This window comes from Pelophylax lessonae (genome assembly GCF_965119305.1).
Source record: "Pelophylax lessonae genome assembly, chromosome: 1".
Classification (NCBI taxonomy): domain Eukaryota; kingdom Metazoa; phylum Chordata; class Amphibia; order Anura; family Ranidae; genus Pelophylax; species Pelophylax lessonae.
The window spans coordinates 407,928,405-407,950,587 of record NC_138768.1 but is presented as its reverse complement, the minus strand read 5'-3'; the positions used below and the strand labels follow the sequence as shown (position 1 = coordinate 407,950,587).

At 38.2% G+C, this 22,183-nt stretch overlaps 1 protein-coding gene across 1 annotated transcript in view; it reads right to left on the bottom strand.

Annotated features, from left to right (window-relative positions):
• ABCA1 (ATP binding cassette subfamily A member 1) overlaps window positions 1-22,183 on the bottom strand; it is a 153,702-nt gene that overhangs the window by 31,288 nt on the left and 100,231 nt on the right. Inside the window, exons 11-28 of the mRNA XM_082243976.1 lie at window positions 20,591-20,707; window positions 19,353-19,550; window positions 18,295-18,500; window positions 17,758-17,934; window positions 17,158-17,380; window positions 16,839-17,060; window positions 16,223-16,427; window positions 15,014-15,127; window positions 13,985-14,156; window positions 13,295-13,426; window positions 9,737-9,876; window positions 7,407-7,544; window positions 5,524-5,744; window positions 2,812-2,884; window positions 1,288-1,490; window positions 501-549; window positions 287-400; window positions 41-189 (exon numbers count right to left, since the gene is read on the bottom strand). Of these exons, the coding sequence (XP_082100102.1) occupies window positions 41-189; window positions 287-400; window positions 501-549; window positions 1,288-1,490; window positions 2,812-2,884; window positions 5,524-5,744; window positions 7,407-7,544; window positions 9,737-9,876; window positions 13,295-13,426; window positions 13,985-14,156; window positions 15,014-15,127; window positions 16,223-16,427; window positions 16,839-17,060; window positions 17,158-17,380; window positions 17,758-17,934; window positions 18,295-18,500; window positions 19,353-19,550; window positions 20,591-20,707 (2,853 nt within the window). The remainder of the gene's footprint in view (window positions 1-40; window positions 190-286; window positions 401-500; window positions 550-1,287; window positions 1,491-2,811; window positions 2,885-5,523; window positions 5,745-7,406; window positions 7,545-9,736; window positions 9,877-13,294; window positions 13,427-13,984; window positions 14,157-15,013; window positions 15,128-16,222; window positions 16,428-16,838; window positions 17,061-17,157; window positions 17,381-17,757; window positions 17,935-18,294; window positions 18,501-19,352; window positions 19,551-20,590; window positions 20,708-22,183) is intronic.

The window sequence follows — 22,183 nt, the reverse complement described above, 5'->3', positions numbered from 1 at the left end:
TAACAGGGGGAAAAGCATCCTCACAAGTACTTTAATTCACCTGGGCAAAAAAGCCTTTCCTGCTGCGTTTGGCAAACAGCAACCTCTTCCAAAGTAAGGCGGTGAACTGCTGCCTCATTAAACTCCAGCTTTTCATGTGGTAAGAGCCTTTCCCATCAATGCCACTCAGATAATCTGTCTCTCGGGACTCTGCAGATACAAACGTACAGTGATTGTAGCCGCATTAGTATTCTTGTAGCAAAACATTTGAATACTACAACTGATATATTCTATATCTCATATATACCAGGGTCCAGGTCAGAGTCATTGTTATCAAAGTTGTCATCCTCAGTAAACGGTCTCAGGCAGCTTTGATGGTCTCCAAATGCATATCTCTTTCTTCTAGCAGGGAGTGTGCCATCTATGAAGAGGATATAAGAGATTGTTATTATCAATCATTCAACAGACTGTAAGAGGTCATCAGGCTGACTGGAATAGATACAGCAGAATAAGAAGATCACCTGATGTTTCTGCATCCACGCCAGTATCCTCAGCCACTTTCAGGAAGATCTGCAACAGCAAATCGCTGATTAGGAAACAAATTTAATAAAACCATATTTATTTTAGATGGTGTTACATGCTCACAAAAGCCTGTGGATGATGATAATACTATTCAGGAAACTGGATTTCTATGTTCTTTTTCACTTATAACACAAAAACATTGAGGTATTTCCTTTTTGTGATTACTGGCTAGCAAAGTGTCTACTCATCATTTTGATCTCATGTGATGTTATGTTTTTCCAGGTAATAATGATGACAATGACAATAAAAATAATTACACACACATAGATGAATGCAATAATAATGTATGCAGCTTGATGTATGCATTTAACTTATGGCTTTGCCTGTCCTTTTAAAGCCAAAGTTTGTGAGTCATCATAATGAGCATTCCACTGTTGGTTACATGGAGGATGACGAAAATTAACCACTAAAAAGAGATGTATAATAAATGCATGGGATACAATAGAGTGCTCTGTCCAAAGGATTGTGTTAAACAGTATCCTGAAAGGATGGTTCCTATAAAGTGGAGGTGATGGCCAAAACATCCAATCAGATGCCGTCCTTTTTGTAAAGTAGGTCTAAAAGGATCTGACTAGTAGGCCTGATCAACACTCTACGTCTTCCCCATTTTAAAATACCTACAGTATACAGTATATTAATATAGTAACAAACCAAATTTTGCCATGATGATATGTGCGACCAATAATTCAAAAGTAGAGACAAGATATAAAACATAAGTCATCTAACCTCTTCTAGGGTGGTGTCTGAGATTCCATAACTGGAAATTCCGAGGTCAAAGAGACGATCATCTATTTCATGAAAAAGTTCCACAAAGGCCCCTTCCTTGGCAGCTTCATAAGGTAGGACATAAGTCAGCTCGTGTCCGATGTCCTCCACGAGCCGTGCCTCAGGCACATGTTTGTTGATGAGGTTTGAAATAGCAGAGACGTCTGTCAGACCCATACAAGACAACAACAAAAAAAAAAGTATTCTATGAGATTTGATTTCTGGAGGAAGCAGTGTTATTTTTTCCATATTGTGGAGTATTGTAGCACTTGTGTGACCCAAGGAATCCTAGTTGAAATGCTGCTTTATTTACAACAAGCACGCTAAATGTTCAATCACAGTTTCAATGTGCTTCTGCCTTCATTTTTCCCAGAGAAATGGGCAGAGAGATTGACTTTAAAAGTGAACACAGTTTAGAAAATGTCCTATGCAAAGCAACAGGTTTATTTATTGCTCTCCTCTCCAAAATGTGGCTCTCCCACTGCTCTATCCAGCCACTAGTCCAGCATGTTACGCATTCTCCTTCCCCACATGTGACAGTGCTGTTGCTTAGGCTGGCCATACACGGTTTGAATCTTGGCTGGTTCAGCAGGAACCAGCTGAGATTCAAACCATTATTGGACAGGTTGAATGTACCAAGTTAATTGATCTATCAACTTGGGTATAACCAGCCTGCTGGATTTTCTTGCAATAATAGCAAGTGGCTGCTATAGACGCTAGAGATAATCACTGTTTCTCCCGGCAGAGACAGCTTCTCCCCACTGAAGAAGACAATGGCCCAGGAGGAGGGATTCCCACATCAACATTGTCTGTGTTGATGGGGGAATCTAGCAAATTTGCTCCCTGTAGGGCCAGCCTAAAGCCCCGTACACACGCGTCGAAAATCGGCAGGGAATTTTCGTCCGACAACCGATCTGCCGATTTTCGGCTTGTTAGTATGATGCCACCAACAATCTGGTGTGCAGGCTATAAAATTTTTGTCCGCCGTCAAAACACGTCCGATTTTCGTGCAGTCAGTACAGATTTCGACAGGGAAAAATCTTATGAGCAAGACTGGGCATGCTCAGAGAAGAAATAACACAAAGAAAGCAAACCAACACATGACATCACTTATGAAGTAGAATTTTTGTCGGGCAAGAAAATTCGTGTGCAGTCTAGGCACATTCCAACCAACAAAACACAACTCTGGACAAAAGACGGACGATCGGTCGGCCGATAATCATTGCGTGTGTACTAGGCTTTAGTGATTGGCACAGTGCTGTGACATGGGAAGGGGAGGCAGACTAAACTAAAGCTTGCATAGGGCTTTCTCTTCTCACTTCCAGAGGATAAAAGGAGTTGAGGAAGGAAAGTATGTGCTACTGGGGAGGGAAGCATAAACGCTATACCTGTAGCATTACTCTGCATGGGAACAGCAAAAGTTATTTTATTCCATTCTTGTACAAAGAAACTACCAATGCATTTAGAAGTATTAGTTATAATTACCTATTGTAAGAGTGTCACTTTCATGTTCACTACCCAGGCCTGCATCCGAGCTACTCTGAGAGACACTATCCTCCTGAAAATAAAAATAAATAAATAAATGAAATAAAATGCAAACAATTATTTCTGTAAGGTATAATGAAATAGGTTAACGTAGCCCAGACAAATAAAGCTCACTTTAGAAGGAAAAACAGCAGCAGATGTACTTGTAGAAAAAGGAAGGCAGTGAAAGATTGTTAGTTTCCGATGTTGTGCTCTGAGCACTTTCATACCTTATACAGTGGTAACAATGAAATTAGTAGCCACTGTAGTTTGGTGTGGTTGCTGGATAAATCTCACTCCAACACCATCAGTCTCAGGGATAACAGTGCTGGTGATTACAACAGTTATCGGTTGCATTTCTGATTGGACAGAAGGAAAAATTAGGTATGAGGTTAGAAAAGGAGCTGGTTGGTAATAATTACCCCACTCTTGGCTTCTCTCTTCCGTTGCCCATGTTTGTTATGTTTAGTAATCACCGTTCCTGTAGGCCCCACTCCTGAGGGTGATGCCAGCATCGAGTTTTGACTCTGTTTGGAAGCAGGAGCTGAACTGCTGCTGTCCTGACCACAAATGACGGGGTACCGTCATCCCAAATGTTAATTTAGAAAACTAATATAGGCCCTATAAGTGATAACCAAATTACTGAACTTTCTCCTTTCATTTTCAGAAACATACAGTATTTCTCTTGTTATGTGGTAATATGCAGGATAAATGTACTAAGAATACCATACACACGAAGCAAGCTCCTCCTTGGGAGTAGCTAATAGTGCCACACAGTGCACATACACAATAAACATGTGGATTTTACATTTTGAAGACCATTATTTATGAGGATTTATTTCTGCCAGGAACACATAGTAAATGGTAAACTACAAGCAATGTTCGCAGGTTAAAAAAAGGAAAAATTCAATTTTCTTGCAACATTGCCTGAAGATAATTCATCATCACAGGATTGCTATGGATTTTTCTAGCATTTACAATGTGCGCCTATGATATTGCTATGATTTCATAATAATACAAATTCATCATCATTGTGCTGGCAAGATGTACACATAGGGGATATTACTTTAACTGACAATTGCGTGGTGGTGCAAGGCTGTACTCAAATAAAATTTATGTCCTTTTTTTCCCACAAATAGAGCTTTATTTTGGTGGTATTTGATCACCTCTGCAATTTTTATTTTTTGTGCTATAAACATAAAAAGAGCAACAATTTTGGAAAAAAAAGAACTGGTAATGGCGGTGATCAGTGATTTTTAGCGGGACTGCGACATTGCAGCAGACAAATCGGACATCTAACTGACACTTTTTTGGGACCAGTGACACTAATACAGTGATCAGTGCTAAAAATAATGCACAGTCACTGCACAAATGACACTGGCAGGGAATGGGTTAACATCAGGGGTGATCAAAGAGTTAAGTGTGTCCCTAGGGGGTGCTTACTAACTGCAGGGGGGTTACAATGATTGGGGAAAGACAGAGATCCTGGTTCCTGCTTAGCAGGAACACAAGATCTCCATCTTGTCCCCTTTCAGAACAGCGATCTGCCTTGTTTACGTAGGCAGATCACCGTTCTGCCTCGCCCGGGGATGATCTCCGGGGGCCGGCGGACATCAGGTCCACCGGACCTGTTGATTGGCATCCCTGCTAGACAATCATGGCAATAGGCGCCATCTAGTGGCTATTGAACTAAACGACCTACAGGTATGTCATTTCACACTATAGCGCCACTTTGCCACAGTATATATGCGGCGGCCAGTCAGCAAGTGGTTAAACAAGCTGAGGTTAGAAGCTGATTGTTTCTCTGCAGAATTGTGATTAATTTTGCCCTCTCTAGCTTTAGTAAATAAATCCCTGAGTGAACAGGACTTAGTTCTTATTTTGACACAAAGGCCCTGTACAGTTTACATTCACCACTCAACATAACATTTGTATTCTTTAATAGTGGGTTTTGTAAAGTAGTTCTATTCACTGCAACCAACTAGGGGAAGCATAGTGTGGGACCACAATATTTTAAAGGACTAGTGTGGGCACAGATTATGACACTTTTTATTATCAAGAAAATCCTTTTTAATGTTATTTAACAATCCCAACTCTAGACAATTGTTTTTTCTGAGAGTGGGATTTTTGAGTTTTTTTGTTGTCTGTAACTTTATTGTAGACATAACTCTTCACTTCCTATCCCTGTGACACCAAAAGACAATAAAGGATAACAGGGGATCACCAGGACAGCAAATCAAAGATGGCAACCAGAACAACACGGTGATCTTAACAACCCACTATTTGTTTAAAAAGGCATTTTGCTGTATAATTAGATGGGTATTTGTGTACTTATTACCATAACAAGGGTACACATATGTAGGACACAGGTGTTAAAGAGGAAGTAAACCCTCCTATCGTTTTCAGCCAAGGAAGCGGACATCTTGGCCTATGTTTAATCTACAACTGCCATGATGCTTCACATGTGATCAGTTATGACACCAGCCATTGGATGGTTTGACAGTTTGGTGAGAGCTCGACCAGCGGTAGTATTACATTTCACGTCCTGGAAATGTAACTGTTTTTTAAACACTTAAATGGATGGGTTTACTTCTACTTAAAGCTTTTTTTTTTTTTTTACCAAGAAACATACAGGAAACTGTTTTCACATGTAGAATTTTGGACTAAACATACCTTTTTCAGATAAGACATTGTACTGCTGCTGTTCCTGCAGGAACTAAGTGAAGAATCAGTGTCTCTCTTCACTAATGTTAGGTAGTAGCCAGTCCCCAGTTGATTCTTTAGGAAAAGAGATGAACCAACACAGCACAGTTTTCCATGAGATATTATAGCAATCCGGTCACCGAGGATGTCAGCCTCATCCATGTGATGTGTGGATAGGATGATTGTCCGTCCTAGGAAAAAAAAAAATATAGGTTATTGGATAACTTTTTGGGGCATAATACATAATGAAATTTTGCATATAAATTCCTGGCATGTAAAGTAAAGTTGTCAGTTTATTTTGGATTTCTTAGTTTAAAGTAGGAGTTATCTTTAGCAAAAACTGCATGTCAAAACATTTAATGGTCCAAAAGATATAGGCAAGTGGTTGTGTGGTTATTGGTATAAAAATAATTTGAAAAACACATATAGCAGCGGGAGAGATGTGTGTGTGGGGGGGGGGGGGGGGGGGGTTTGCGAGATATGAGAATACACGAGAAATGTAAATATGGATTTAATCCTCTGACACAGGCGGTGGAACGCGAGTCACAGTTAACACGATATCATGAATATAAGGTGATAGGGGAGGGATGTGATAGGGATATGATTCCCCACACTCCCCCCCCCTCCTTTTTTTTTTTTTTTCTTTTCTCTTTCCCTTCTTCCTCTTTCTTTTCCATTTCCCCTCGTCTCTCCGCCTCTCTCTACGTTTTCTTTCCACTTTTGGACAATGAAGGGGTTTAAGGGAATTAAACAAGAATATAGGGTTGGGGGATACCCATCCTACCTTTGAATACAGAGAATTGTAGATTGAAACACATATAATGGGTTTTGAATTTGTGTCTGACTTTTACAAAATGAAAATATACTTTTAAGAACTTTATGTTGACTGCCGAGATATTATATGTTTAAAATAAATGTGTCTTTTAAAAGTACTGTACATTCATATTTGTAATCTTTGAATTTCTAATGCTAATAAAATCAAGATTGAAACAAAAAAAAAAAAGATATAGGCAAGTGAAGTTGTAGGTCTTAGATTGTAAGCTCTAACGAGCAGGGCTCATTGATTCCTACTGTATTAAAGTGTTTTATAGTTGTACTGTCTACCCTCAAGTTGTAAAGAGCTATATAAATCCTGTATAATAATAATAGGTAACTCTTGACTATTCATGTCTACCCTCAAGTTGTAAAGAGCTATATAAATCCTGTATAATAATAGGTAAATCTTGACTATTCATGTAAAAGTCAAGTTAGACCTTGGCCATGCCCACCCTGGAGTCTTCACAGGGTGACAAAACCGTACAAGGGGTAGGAGGGGAAATGCTTGAATTTTACAGTAAAAATTTAAATTCACATATAAATTCTGCTACTTTATTCCTGCATTTTTACATCATACACTCACACACTTTGAATTAAACATGTTTGTTATTGGTTTACTTAAATGTACTTCTACGATGCAGATCCACCAAATGCTTTTTTTTTCTAGGTTTCTGGCAGAGCCCTGACATGTTATGTGAAAGGAAATCTACCCCAATGTAAAAGAGCTAAAATGAACATATCAGCCTTTATACCAGTAGATTATATTATATCTTATATCTTTTTATTTTGCCATCTTAGGCCCAAAAATCTTTCAGAAATTAAGTAAAAGTGAAGACAACAAACAACCTTTATTGTACTAATAGTTGTAATTTAAGCATTTCACTTTGGTTTGTCTGATGTAAGGAAAGCCTGGCCCCCATCTCATTATTGTATACGGTAATTGAAATCTGGGCAGCTACCAACATACAATATATTTTCCATGACAAACAATGGAATATACTTCAAAAGACACACAGGCAGTTATAAACATGTATTACCTTGTCTGTATTTAAGGAGCAGATCCCAGATACCTCTGCGGGAATATGGGTCAACTCCAGCTGTGGGCTCATCGAGGATGACAACCTTTGATCCACCCACAAAGGCCAAGGCTACTGACAGCTTCCTTTGCATACCACCTGTAAGACAAATGTCAAGTTCTTTCTCTAACACCATTTAAAAGTCAGGATAGCACTGGGTATGTACATTCAGTATTGAAGGATTAAAGGACAACTATGAATAATTAACCCTTTTCCTTGTTGATGCATTTATTGATCAGAAATAGTAATGCAAAATTGCATCTTTATGGGGGTTTTTTTTATAGTTTTTTATTTACACATTTTAGTATATAGGTTCTTCCCCAGTAGACATTTATAAAGAAAGGGTATAAATGTACACATAATTCTTGGTTAAACAGGGTATTAATATCCCAGATAGCAAGATAACTTTCCACACATTTGTGGCAGTGCTTAATTGTAAGTCTGTTAACGTGCTGCACATTTTAACTGGCATGTTATACACTCACAGAACATTTAAAGTTCTAGTTGACACTTTTCCAATTTGTAGCAAATTTGCGTGGCAAGTCTCTAGTAAGAGCTAAGTTGCAGTGGTGAGTCTAGGACAAGAGCTCTGCAAGTCACAGTGACCCCTGTGGTGGGATGACTATTGCACAACATAACTGAACCAGAACTTGCAGCAGACTTGCAAAATGTTTGCAAAGAAAGTTGATCTGGAGTCATGCAATGTGGACTTGCTGCAATTGTGCAACAAACTTGTGCAGCCAGGCAAGTCTAGCAATAGCTTAGCAAGTCATATTCCAACTTGTAGCTCAATTTCTTGCTATCTGGGATGGTAGACTTTTTAAAATTTATAGTAATAAAATTGCTGCAATCTCATGATAATAATCCAAACCACACAGATATCTAAGGTAATTTAGCTATCTAAAGCTGCCTATAGATGAATTGAAATTTGGCTGGTCCCTGCTGAATTTGGAGCCGTGTATGGACACTGTGGTCATACAGAAGCCAATCTACCGATCGACTTCTGTACAACCGCACTGCTGGGAAATTTCCTCTCAATCAATGCTGCAGGCTACAGCCTACAGCGCTGATCAGTGTATTCTGATGGTGAGGAAGCCTCTCTGCTGTCAGAATACAATGACACAGCAGGGAGGATTCCCCAATCCACGTTGAATGTGTGAATGGGGGAAGTGAGTCCGTTTTTTTGCTTGAACTTTGCTTGGACTCATCTATGGCCAGCTTAAGGCTCAGGGAATAAATGTTCCTTTCTACAGATGCTCTGTCCAAGCTTATTCTAAAGGCAGAGTGCCACTCCATGCATCTACCATTGTAGTTGTGCAGTTGTAAAGGTGTATATATCAGTCAACAAATTGTTTCCAAAAAAGATATTTGGTATTTTGCTTGTGTGACAATAATCGTACACCATTGTTTTTGTTGTGTTGAAAATGCACAGCAGCTGAACAGTTTTGAAGAGATTTATGGAGGATGTCTTGACAATAACAATCCTCTCATACCGAGTACAGTGGCCATGGCAATACAAGGCTTAAAACCTGTTGCTATTTATTCTTAACTTTTACAATGAAACCCACATTTGCCATGTCTGTGGCACACCAGGGGCCCTAGCTCATTCAAGATCATATTAATACCCCTAGCCTTGGCCATGCTCCACTTTTTCAGGAAAGGTAAAATTGGTCTTTAAAGAAAACAGAAACAAAGTCACACATTCTGTTTGTCTGTAATAACTTGTCTGTTTGTCTGTACTGCTGTATTTGCCCATTCTGGCTTTAATTTGAAAAATATAGTTGCATGGCAGTGTACAGGTTCAATACCTTTGGGTCAATTATCTAAAACAAGCATGGAGTAAATAAAAAAATAAAAAAAAAAAGTGAGGTTTTCTTATCCCTATACTTCTCAAACTCAGGGACTCTGGAAGTACCGAAGCCAAAGCATTAGCATAACAGCCAGGCATCTAATATTTTCAAAGTCAGACATCAGCAATGGCTAACCTACCTCAGTGACCCATCTATAATGGGTAGTAACACATCAATGATTTTTTCACCATGTTGTGAAATGAAGCACTATGTGTGCACTTCTCTGGGTCAGGAAAGAGAAGGAAATACCAGGAAACACACTAGCAATGATTACACATATTTAACATTAGTATGGAATTAAATGATCCCGCATACACTTCTACAGTAACACACTGACTTGATGTCATTTCCCAGAAAATCCTTTTATTTGTTGTAGGTATAAAACAAATGCAAATAGATGTATAGTCAGTTAGTTTATTAAATCCACACTATATATATTACCTGACAGCTGACTTGTCTTGCATTTTTTCTTATTGGGAAGGCCAACGTCAATTACCATCTGTTCCATTTCTGTTTTTACCTTCTCTTCTGAGAGTCCTTTCAGACGTGCATAAAACCAGATGTGTTCTTCAACAGTGAGCCTAGAGGGAAATGTAGAGAGGCACAGATGAGGAAGCATATCCACATGCCTCGCTGAAGCTCCATAGACACGGACACAAACAGGGAAAAGGGCCTACGGCTCGCAAGTGTTGACAGACTATGTTCACTTACAAATGAGGAACCTTATTTCCATGTATTTTAGTCATTATTCATTTGCATTACCTAAATCTATTAGTTAATTTCTGAAGTGAAAAACTTACAAAGCAATAATGTAGGTAATGCACACCATGGCATTAAAAAAAAAAAAAATACACATACATCTTCTGCAAGCATGACCTATTATTTTTCTAAACTTTATGAACAGTACTTAAAATATATCTGCAACATACCGGGGAAGTTAAAATTGACAAGACAAAAAAAACAATGCAGAGGTCACCTCCACTGTAAACTATGTCACCGCTATCAGTTGATCCAGAGTCAAAAAGACAGTTTAAGTTACACTTAAATCTCTATTTATCCAGAAGGAGCGAAGCTTATTACACCTTCTCCCTATTGAGCCTTTAATGTAATGTATGGCCTCACTGGCTGGTAGAGAAGTTTGGGAGGCAGAAGGGTGCTGCTGCATAATCATGTGTTTTTCATTGGGCCTTTGTAGCGCATTTTGACATATTTTTATGTCTTTTTTTATGCATTTTCATGCTTCACTCGTTTTTTTTTTTTAAAGCAGGAGGGGACTGGTTGTGAAACAGAAAACCCTGACAAAAACACGCCTATATACATTTTACATGCACTTTTCATGCAATCCCATGGAGGTCTATGGGGCCCAAATCTCACCATGCTACAATGTAAGGAAAATCTGCACGTTTTCAAAAATTGTACTGCGCCATGTTGCATTGATGTGAATAGGCCCCTATAGAGAACAATGTGATTTCCATTGCCATGCATTGCAGGCGCAGGACAAATCATAGTATTGTGAATGGGGCTTTACATTAAGGGTTGAGAGTCGCATATAATTTCAGCTGCCTATATATTTATATCTACTGATCATTTAGACACATGATTTTGACTGCAAGTACCTTCTTCTTGTGTATTATTTCTTTGATTGCTTTGGTTTGTGCCAAATTGATTCCATTCAACAAATAATTGCTCAGTTTGGAGCTATAAATGTATTATTGTAATGCAGGCTTAAATGATAAAATGGAAGCCTGTTTTTATATAAGTAAAAATATGAACTAAAATGTATTTCTACCAAATGAGTTCACAACAGTGCTTTAAATCACGTAACAGAGCTGTCAGTGTACAAAGTGTAAGATGAGCTCATTATCTTGATTGAGGTGCGTAATAATGCACAAAAAGTAAAGACGAATGCATTATCACACTCTGTTTATTGCTAAATGTTGGAACTGTAAATCACTGCAGATAACCAAAGGCTACTAATGCTGAATCACCCATTTTCTCTACAAGTTACCTTACAGAAGGCTAATCAAATTATCAGGTATTAGGACATGGGAAAATATGCAGGTGTCAACTTACATTTTTTCCGCGCTTTTCATTTTTCTAAAGTCATGACTTAACAAGTTGACTGTAGTTTACTTTGCATTCTTTAAATGTCTATAATAATGGAACTCTAGCTATTTGATATTGTAAGATATTAAATATACAGCTGAGTGATATCAACTGAAATGTACAGTTACTGTATGTAGCTATGTTAAGTAAGCCTGCACCGATAAAGTGCAGAGTACACAGTACGGATATCCCCTTCAGAAAATACTGTTTCCCTGGCTGTCATGTTGTTCCAGTGGGGTTAATTTAAGAAGCAAGGAGTAGAGCATGTTCACTTTGCAAAGGAATTTACATTTAGTTTGGTGAATGTGGTGAGAATTTAATTTACATGTAGTTTAGTGAATGTATTGAGAATTCACTTTGCAAAGAATACCCAATCATGCAAGGAAGATGAAAAACGGGATAATAATTTGAATGGCATCAGTAGAGTTTCACAGCATCCACTTTGCTAAGCAAAGAGCCATTACTACTTCAGTAAATCAACCCCTATCTCTCTCTATCTCTCTCTCGATGTAAATATATATATATATATATATATATATATATATATATATACTGTCTGTCTGTCTATTTATCTATCTATCTACACTATATTGCCAAAAGTATTGGGACGCCTGCCTTTACATGCACATGGACCTTAGCGGCATCTCAGTCTTAGCCCGTAGGGTTTAATATTGATTTGGCCCACGCTTTGCAGCTATAACAGCTTCAGCTCTTCTGGGAAGGTTGTCCACAAGGTTAGGAGTGTGTCCATGGGAATGTTTGACCATTCTTCCAGAAGTGCATTTGTGAGGTCAGGCACTGATGTTAGACAAGAAGGCCTGGCACGCAGTCTCCGCTCTAATTGATCCCAAAGGTGTTCTATCGGGTCGAGGACTCTCTGCAGGCCAGTAAAGTTCCTCCACCCCAAACTTGCTCATTTATGGCTTTATGGACCTTGCTTTGCACTGGTCCAAGTCATTTGGTGGAAAGGAGATTATGGTGTGGGGTTGTTTTTCAGGGGTTGGGCTTGGCCCTTAGTTCCAGTAAAGGGAACTCTTAAGGGTTCAGTATACCAAGACATTTTGTTCAACTTTGTGGGAAAAGTTTGGGGATGGCCACTTCCTGTTCCAACATGACTGCGTACCAGTGCACCAAGCAAGGTCCACAGAATTCTGCCTCAGTACTCCTCTCAAAAGCTCCCAGCCCTGATGGAAGCAGTAGGTTGGCTCGTGGGAGAAGTTATCCATATATCAAAATACCATCATGGGTGGGTGATAGTTTGCAGGAGTGTGCATTCCTAGGCAGACTTCATTAGCATGTGATGCTGAGCCTCCATGATTGCAATATCTGAAATCCAATGAATAAAGATTTAGGCCAGGGACAGTAAGGATTGTGAGGAAAAGGCAAGATGATGCTGAATGTCTGCCAGCCAGTAATTTAGGACAAGCTCTATCTGACTTACTGCAGCTTACAATGCACACCGCGAGAAGCAGTACAATCGGTGTAAGCAATTTCAATGAAGGAGAGGACTCTGTACAACTGTGCAAGATTGTAAAAATGTAACTCCTTATTGTGAAAATGTCAGTCACATCAGACTTTGGAGGCAACAGAAATAGAGGGCCTATATTCACAATATCAGGGGATTACAGGTAAGAAAATAATGATAGCTGTCCACAATTGTTCAAAAGCTTTATCTTCCTGCGCAGTAGTCAAATATATAACAGGAAAACTGCAGTGACATCTGGCAAATGCTTTTCAAGGAGTATAGATCATTGTCACTTGGCAGTCACAGTACTGTGGAAGCAATAGCTACAAAAAGTGAAGGCATCCCATTTTTCCTTGAAGGCCTACTTTGTTTGGAAAACCAAGTATATACAAATTGTAACGCAAGATTAAAGAATTTCGGATACTCACATATCAAAGAGTACATTATGCTGAGGGCAAACTCCCAAGTTTTGTCTGATAGAACTGAGCTCCGTTCGAATGTCTTTTCCCATTATGTAGGCTGTGCCAGTGGTTGGTGGGAACAGCCCAGTCAATATAGACCTTCAATAAAAATTATAAAAAAATAAGTTTTTTGTTTTATTGGTTTTAAAATTATTATAGCATTAACTGATATATGAAAACACAGATTTTAATAAATGCAAACCCTTCCACATTATAAAAACTTATACATGATTTAGCCTTACCATTGTTTTTTTATTAAAAAAAAAAAAAATTGGTCAAACATGAAGCTTTAGCATTGCTCAAAATCTCTATTTTTCATGTGGGGGCACAAGGCTTCCACATCTACTAAACTTTTATAGTTTCTGATATCCTGGCTACGAACCTGAGCTTGTAAAATGTTAACCAGGCTATTCTGTGGTTCTATGCTCTGTAGTTCTCAGAAAGGGCAGATGTACAACAAAGAATCATGTGACTAGATGTTTCAGTCCAGTCCAGAAGTACTGGGAAAGCTTGGATGACTTTGAATGCATGAGATTATGTAACACAGATATAAAAACTAAATGGGTGGACTTTCTACAATAGGAACATATGCTTTGTTTACTGGATAGCAGTTCACTGGTTGATTTTACTTTCTGTCTGGAAAAGTACCCTGCTTACATTGTTGTGGTTTTTCCAGCTCCATTGTGTCCTAAAAAGGAAGTGATCTGCCCTTCATAGAAGCTCAATGACAGGCCATCCACTGCCACTTTTCTACCATTACGATAAATCTTCACCAGGTTCTGGATGGAGACTCCTAGCTGAAGGTGAGCAGGCTCTTCTTCCATGCAGACTAAAATATAAAATAATCATAAAATATTTTCTTCAAATAAATAAAACATACCTGTATGTCTGCTATAATTTAATATATGATAAATAACAATAATATCCAGAGGCGTAACTAGAACCTTCAGGGCCCCGGTGCAAGAAACCATGAAGGGCCCCCTGGCGCCCTGGGGCCCTTTACTCTAGTTGCGGGGCCCTTTCACAAGTTCTGCAGTGGGCCCCCTTCCTGCCATCTTGGGGCCTCCCCACGGTGGTGGAATGCCAGGGCCCTGTCGCAAGTGTGACCTTTGCAATCCTGGAAGTTCACCCACTGGTGTCAGTAGTTTTTTTTTGGTATTTTAATTGTATCATTTTTATCATTTTATTTAATTTTTTTACAATGCCACTGACTAAGACTCTGTCCATTCAGAAAAGGAAGGAGCTTGTAAATTACATATTTACCGACCCCTTCCTGGTTCTCTATGGTGACACATCCCCTGCAGCAGCCGGCAGGAGAGGGAAGGGAGCATTTTGAAGGGGGGGGGGGGAAGCACAGAAGGGGGGGGGGGACCAGGGGAGCACACAGGGAAGCAGAGACAGCAGAACACAAGTATACTGGATAGGAGAAGTGGCGGGGGGCAGCGTACAGAGGAACCAATCTCCTCAATTTTCCTCCTGCAGCTACAGGAGGAAAAAGGAGAACAGTGATTTCTCTACATGCTGCCCCCGCCGCCCCTCCTATTCAGGTGTACAGGGGAGCCACATGGGCCCCCTTGAGCATGGGGCCCGGTTGCGATTGCAACCCCTGTAGTTACGCCCCTGATAATATCAGTTGTATATTCTGTAAAGTAGTAAATGGATTTAAAATCAGTTGAATGTGATTACCTTCAGATGGTCCTTTTTGTAAGGATGGATGGTGAAAGTTGTCCTTCGGTTCCTCTCCACACCAATATGACTTTGTAAACGGGAAGTACCAAGCTCTAGGTATTCCATACTGGCCTATATATTAAAGCAATAAAATAAAGGTAAATAAAAAGAGGAACAAGTAGGCTTAAGGCCTCATGCACACTGGACATTATCAAAATGTCAGTAGAAAGCTGTAGCTGTAGAAGGAGTTTTTCAGTTTTTTTGCAGTTGTGTTTTTCAGCGTTTTATAGCTTTTATCATCTGTAGTGTTTTATTTAGCAAAACTCTACTCCCAAAAAAGCTTATGCCTCAAAAACATTAATAAATGCTGAATAGCCAAGTTTTTTGGCGTTTTTAAGATTTTATCAGAGTTAAAGCGCTTTTACAGCTCAAAAACGCCTCTTAAAACCCACTAGTTCTGGGATTTTTTTTACAGCCAGAAAACGCCCCTCAAAGGAAAGAGATACACTGCTCAAGGTAATGGGAAGCTTGATGACCAACAGCGGTGCTCGCCCTGGCTCGCCTCCGTGGACAGTCAATAATGAAAAGAAATGGCTGCACTCAGATGTTGTCAAAATCCAGGTTTATTGGACATCCCAATGTGGCAAAAAAGTGGCAAGGTAGACGTGTTTCTCACACTAAGATGTGTGCTTAATCATTACCAATGGTAATGATTAAGCACACATCTTAGTGTGTGAAACGCGTCTACCTTGCCACTTTTTTGCCACATTTGGATGTCCAATAAACCTGGATTTTGACAACATCTGAGTGCAGCCATTTCTTTTCATTACAGAAAACGCCCCTGCCAAAATTTGCTGATAATAGCCTATGTGTGAATGGACTCATAGGATAACCTGCTGGGGAGTTTACTGCATGCAGAAAAAAATAAGTGATGCCAAAAACAGCAGCTGTAAAAACGCCCAGTGTGCATGAGGCCTAAAACAAAGCATGTGCTGTCTTCTTCCTATTGTTATTATCCTTTAAAAATTGACTATTTGTTTACATTCAAAAGTTATGATACTCAGTGGACATGGGTTAAACATACACTAGGGGGGAACAAAACACAGTCTGATGTTAAGATTCCATAAAAAAAACAGAAATGAGTGGGCCATATCTCTCAAGTTAATAAACCAGAGATGCAAAGTGAAAAATGTTAAACTGTTGACTGAGTTATTAAAAATATCTCACCAGGAAAGACAGCTTCAATATACCAAGTCATCACTCCATACAAAAGTGTATCAAAAAGCATCATGAAGCCAGAGGTTGTGAGACTGTACCCATCTTCCTGGAGAGGACTGTCCAAAAGATTGGTCCACTGCACCCCGACACCTTGCTCCTCAAAAAGGGCAAAAACTTCACAGCCAAATCCAAAAGCCACAGGTGACAAAAAGCTCTGCAATAACAATATAAACATTGTGGAAATCACGAAAGACTAAAACAGTCATGTCAAAAATACTTTTTCTTATAATCCACATTCCACTGCTTGCTTACAAAAATGTTTGGCACTGTTAATCAAAATGTACTAAAACTGTATTACTATGTCAACCAGTTGGAATATCCCATACAGTCTTCCATGTGGCTTAAAAATATACATTGGATTAGTGCCAGAAATAAAAAACTGGTCTTCTATCACACTGTTTGGTACATTTAAAAAGCCTATAACTTACAAATTAAAATAGCAATTAACATTACATTTTATATGAAGTATGTGATTTCTACTCAGAGACTACTCCTAATAACAAGCATATATAACTCACAGTAAATGGTTTAGGTTCTGAGCCATATCAGAAAATAACATTCTTACAGCAAAAATCTTGAGAGTGAATCCAACGTAGTCTTGCCAAGCTACACACAGAACATAAGGCAAGTAAAGGGTAAAGTAGATGATGCCACCACAAGCTGCTGCCAAGTTGGCTCTTGAGAAAATGGTGCTGATCAAAAAGCATTGTGAGATGGTCACCACTCCGAAAATAGACAAGAAGGCAAAGACCACACTTGGATCACTATACGGCAGAAGGTTTCCCGTCTGGAAAGGAAATATGAGAAAATGATTAGTAAAAATTCGACATACATTGCATATTATTACATAGCTTGTGTACATTATCTATTTGTACTGAAATTACCTTTAAGATCAGGACCAACAAAGCAGCACTCATTAGAAGAGGAATAAAACTACTAATAAACCAGCTCAGCCAAAGAATTCCATTGTCAAGACCCATAATTCTCATGGTTTCTTTCAGACGAGCTTCTTTCTCATAAACTATACCCTTGATGATTACAGCTACAGAATAGATCCAGGCTAAGGTCATAAACAAGGGCAGTGAACGACTCATAACACGAAGAAATCTAAAAAAGAAAAAATGGTTTAGTTAAGCTTCACTGAGACAGATTTACAGTGCAGACATCTTACATCTTTCATTTCACAAGACTGTTCATATGAGAAAGCCAAGAGTTTCCTCACCAGAGGCAGAAACTGAGCATATTTAAAAGGTCATGAAAAATTAAAAAGCCAACAAACTATAAAATACTTAGAAAAGTGTAAGGACTTCTAATCTTACCAACAGAAGGTATGAATGGCAGTTCCTATACAGTATCTAATGTTCTAATGAGCAAAATAAGATGTTTATGATGCCTATAATCCTACTTGGTTTTCCAACTAGAAAAACAACAACTTGAGTCTGAATGCTCCAAAAAAGCAACAGTGAAATTTCGTTTTTACATACATGTCATCCACATAGCATGGGTAGGGCATTTGTTGGACATAGACTCCTGTCCTCTTCTCTGTTCCAGTCTGTATTCTGATGATGGCTTGTTCAACAACATCCTGCAGGTATGCAAACCCTCCCCAGATGTAACGCATGTCTTCAAATGGATCAGCACGAGGGCCCGGATCCCAATAGCTAATAATACATTTAGAAATAAATTGTCAACTATTTGTTTGGACTTTTATTTAATATTTATCAATATATTTATATATCAAAACTGAAACAATGGCATAGAAAAACAATTACTAAGCTCAGGAAAAAAACTTTTTCAAATAAGAAACTCTGTTGTCAACATCAGAAATCTTTTTTTTTTTTTAAAACATAGTCAGGGTCAAGGTTAACATATCACTGGCTTCTTATCTAGTTACTGGTAAGGAGTAGTACTAGTAGCAAGATATTGAAATCATCTCTCCGGTGAACTCTGGACCTGTGAGATGATACAGCGTAGAGCAGAGATTATTAACGCAAAAAGAAAAAAAGCTTTGGTATGCTCACCCATCCTTAATTTTATTGGTTCTTTCCACATTGTCTATATCCATGCGTATTTTATACTTGATGTGTTGGGGCAGCACTGTGTCATTTTCTGGAAGGTCCACAAAAACTACACCTGCCCAGAACTTTCTCTCATTTAGAAGTTCCATGGACTTAGCAATAAGCATTTCCTCAGTATCCGCTGCTTCTAACTTGTCCAGGTTGACACACTGAAAAGGATAGTTGTTAAGGAAAATTAACGTTGTGTTCTTTCATGAGTCATTGCAAGGCAAATTATCGAATGTGTTTGCATTGAAAATATGTGATCCTTTATTAAATTGTGTTGTAAATATACCGTCTGCTTTCATGTTGTAAAGCGCTGCGCAAACTGTTGGTGCTATATAAATGCTGTATTATAATAATAAAAATAATAATCATGATTGCAATATAACACCAGTTAATCAAAAAATCCAACAATGAACGATGTGCTTGTGCTCCGTGTAAATACAATTAAAGATAAAAGCAATAAACTAATTGTAGAGTTGCCTATAGATATCAGATGTCTCTATCTTTTACAAATTGTCTAAAGCAGTGTTTTTCAACCTTTTTTCAGTCAAGGCGACCTTTACAATTCTGCACAAATTTTGGGGCATCCCATTTTAAATGTATAAAATGAAACTAATAGTTTTACCTAATGCAGCAGCATCCTCCTCACCTTAGAGGTGATTTATTTTACAAAAGTAAATACACCTTTGCACACTTGTACTGACTAGTATCCCAACATTTCTCTTCTGGGTCAGTTTCTCTCCCTAACTCAGTTAATAAGACCCAAACAAGGATGCTTTTCAAGCACCAGACGTCCTCTTTATTAACTAATGATTTAATGGTTGTGTGTGTATCTATCTATCTAGTCGTGCATCTATGTTTGCATTTATGGTGGACTTTTTTCCAAGGGTGGATTGTTGCCTCTAATGTACATATACTAAGTACAGTAAAAACTCAGATTATTAATGAAAAAAATGGCTTTCAAGACATTAGAAAGCATGAAAGGTAGAATGAATATTTCCATGTCGTCAACTAACCTCCATGAAACGTGACATGGTCAATACAACGCGGTCTGTCTCATTAAGAGCTTCTCTCCAAGTGTAAATGGTTCCACTCTCATCCTGTGCTTCTAATACTTCTTTGGCTAGGAACCTCGAGATGTCCTCTGATGTCCAGCCTGTAGAATTAAGTTGGCGATCTAAGAACTGTTTGCTCCCTTTATTGGTCAACAGAGTCTGAAAGAAAGTCATTTTTATTGTTGATTTTGGATTATATTCATGGTATATTTGGGTTTATATCCACGGCATTAAAAAACCATCTACTACTGTAACATTATATCTGACAAGTTCAATTCTACTATACGGTTCAGAGAATAAAATGATCCTCAGCCCCGAAAAGGCCACACAAAGTAGGCTGATATCTGGCTACTCATTCCATGTAGAGTTTGCATGTCTAGAGATTCCTATATAGAGCTAAAGAATACAATATTTGGTACATATTCAGCATGACTACAGAGAGCTGGCTCTTGAAGTCAGCCAAAACTCTCCTGGGGAACTCTCACTTGAGTCGACACTGATCTTCGCTCTCTTGAAGAAGAACCTTCAATATCCATTACTTCTAGGAGTACTGTATGCCGAGAGATTTTTATCATTTATTATCATAAAAATGTTAATCCAGATCTTCTAGATTAATTTTTTTATATACATTTAATAATTCAGTTCTTTATATTCACTGTAATTAGAATGTAAAGACTGTAGTAGCATGTTTCTAGATAAATGTAGTAATATTATTAAGCAAACAAGACAAAATTGTAAGTCAGCTAGGGATAAATCCATGCTATAATCTTATTATATCGAAAAAATAGCACCATTTAGGCCTTTCATTAGCACTGTTCATGTGCTTTTTATTTGTAACCAAAACATCTGTGACCAAACATCTATCATACACTAATATTACAAATGCAAAACAGAAGGTTATGCATTCCTATTGAAGGAAAATATTTTTCCTTATATTGGTGGAGAAAAAAAGTTTCTGATGCAATTACCTTGCAAAAAATATGCTTAGTCCTATTAGCACATTGCTTTAAAATCAACATTTTTTTAACGTTTCTCAAAAACACCTAAAAACCAGAATGATTTCTCTACCCTACTCACAAAATAATTGATAGTGTGTCTTGGATAATGAAAGACAGATAATTAATATTAAAAATCCAAGCATTCTTTGTATGATTCCAATACAATGAATACCAGTGAAGGCTCATTAAGGATAAACTTACCCTAATAAGATCCATTTCCTTGCTGCTTTCTATAAATGTTTTAATCTGTGGTCGAACTTCCTCCCACATTGCTCCAAGATCCCGAAAGACGCTTAACTCTTGGAAAGTTTTGTTGACCTAAAATAAAGCCAGAGTGAAAAAAATCATGTAGTGAACGTATTGCAATCATAAAACCAACCCAAACAGAATGTGGTAAATAAAGTAAGTAGCAATATTCATATAAAACAAATTTACATAAACCTCCAATGGTTGTCTTTAGAATTCTGCATACATAAAAATACTCAACAAAAAACACATAATGCTCATAAACCTTGAAAACCAAACAAAAGTGAGATCATTTGCTTACCCAAACAAGCTTTAAAAATGTACAGTAAAAACCAGAAAATACTTAATAGAATATGCTAAGGAAGGAAACTAAAAAGCTAAAACAACCTAAACTAGGCTGCACAGTCCTACATGACTTGTGCCATTGCCTCTTAACAAAGAGCAGCTAACTTCTGCAATGGGCCTGTGTTCCTTCAAATATCCTAATTCACATAATTGTCATTTACCACGCTTTTGAAATTGGAATGATGGTAGTTTACTAGGAAGCTGTTTGGGGAAAACACTGGGGAAACGTCCAACTATTTTACCATCATTCAATTCTCAAAAGCATAGAAAGATCAGTCTGGAATTGCTATGGCAAAAAAAAAAGGGGCAGTGAGATGTTTCTATCTTATCACAACACAATCGACATTTTACTTTTTTTACACTTTTAAGAGGAATGCTCCCTAAAACATCCTAGTTTAAGGATGGGAAAGGAGCTACTAGATATTTAGGAGTTATACACACGGGTTTAAAAAAATAAATATTTTACAGGCGTTAGTCTTTTTTTGTTTTTTTTACAGCTTCTAAACGCACCTCTATGTTAGCCTATGTGGCCATGCACACATAGACATTTACAGACGTATTAAAAGAGGAGTGTTTAGGGGCTGAAAAAAACCCCATCGCTAGCGGGTTTGTGCAGAAATAACAGGCGTCTAAACGCTAGACGTATTTAGTGCTTGGGTGTTCATTCTTTGAAACAGCCAGAATAAATTAATATTCTGACCAGTGGAATCCATAATTGCTCAATCGCTTGATGTGCCTTAACACGTGCAATGCACAGCATTAGGTGCTGTTTTTTTAAGATGCTTTTTCCAACAAGGAGTAAAAGGTGTTCAGAGGGGAAATTCACATGCTTAATGTGCATGAGACCAAAGTATGCAATCAAATTTGGTAAACTGAAGGAGCATGCAAAGTAAAAAAATAGACTGGAAGTTGTTACCAAACTACTAAGTAAGGCATTGCAGGACAGCATGTCTATGTGATTTCTAACACAAATATACAATGCACACAAGTACATAGCAGAGAGGTCACCTGGCCGGATGCAAACATTGTTCTAAACCTCCATATGCTGGAAATGTAAACATGGTGCTCTGTATTTGAGAAGGCACCATTGGTACTCTGTATGATCCATTTACTAAGTGGTGCAAAAAAAAAAAAGGCTGCTGGGCTCCGGAGTAAAACACTTTGGCATGCCATATCAGGGAAAGAGACAGGCAAAGATAAAGA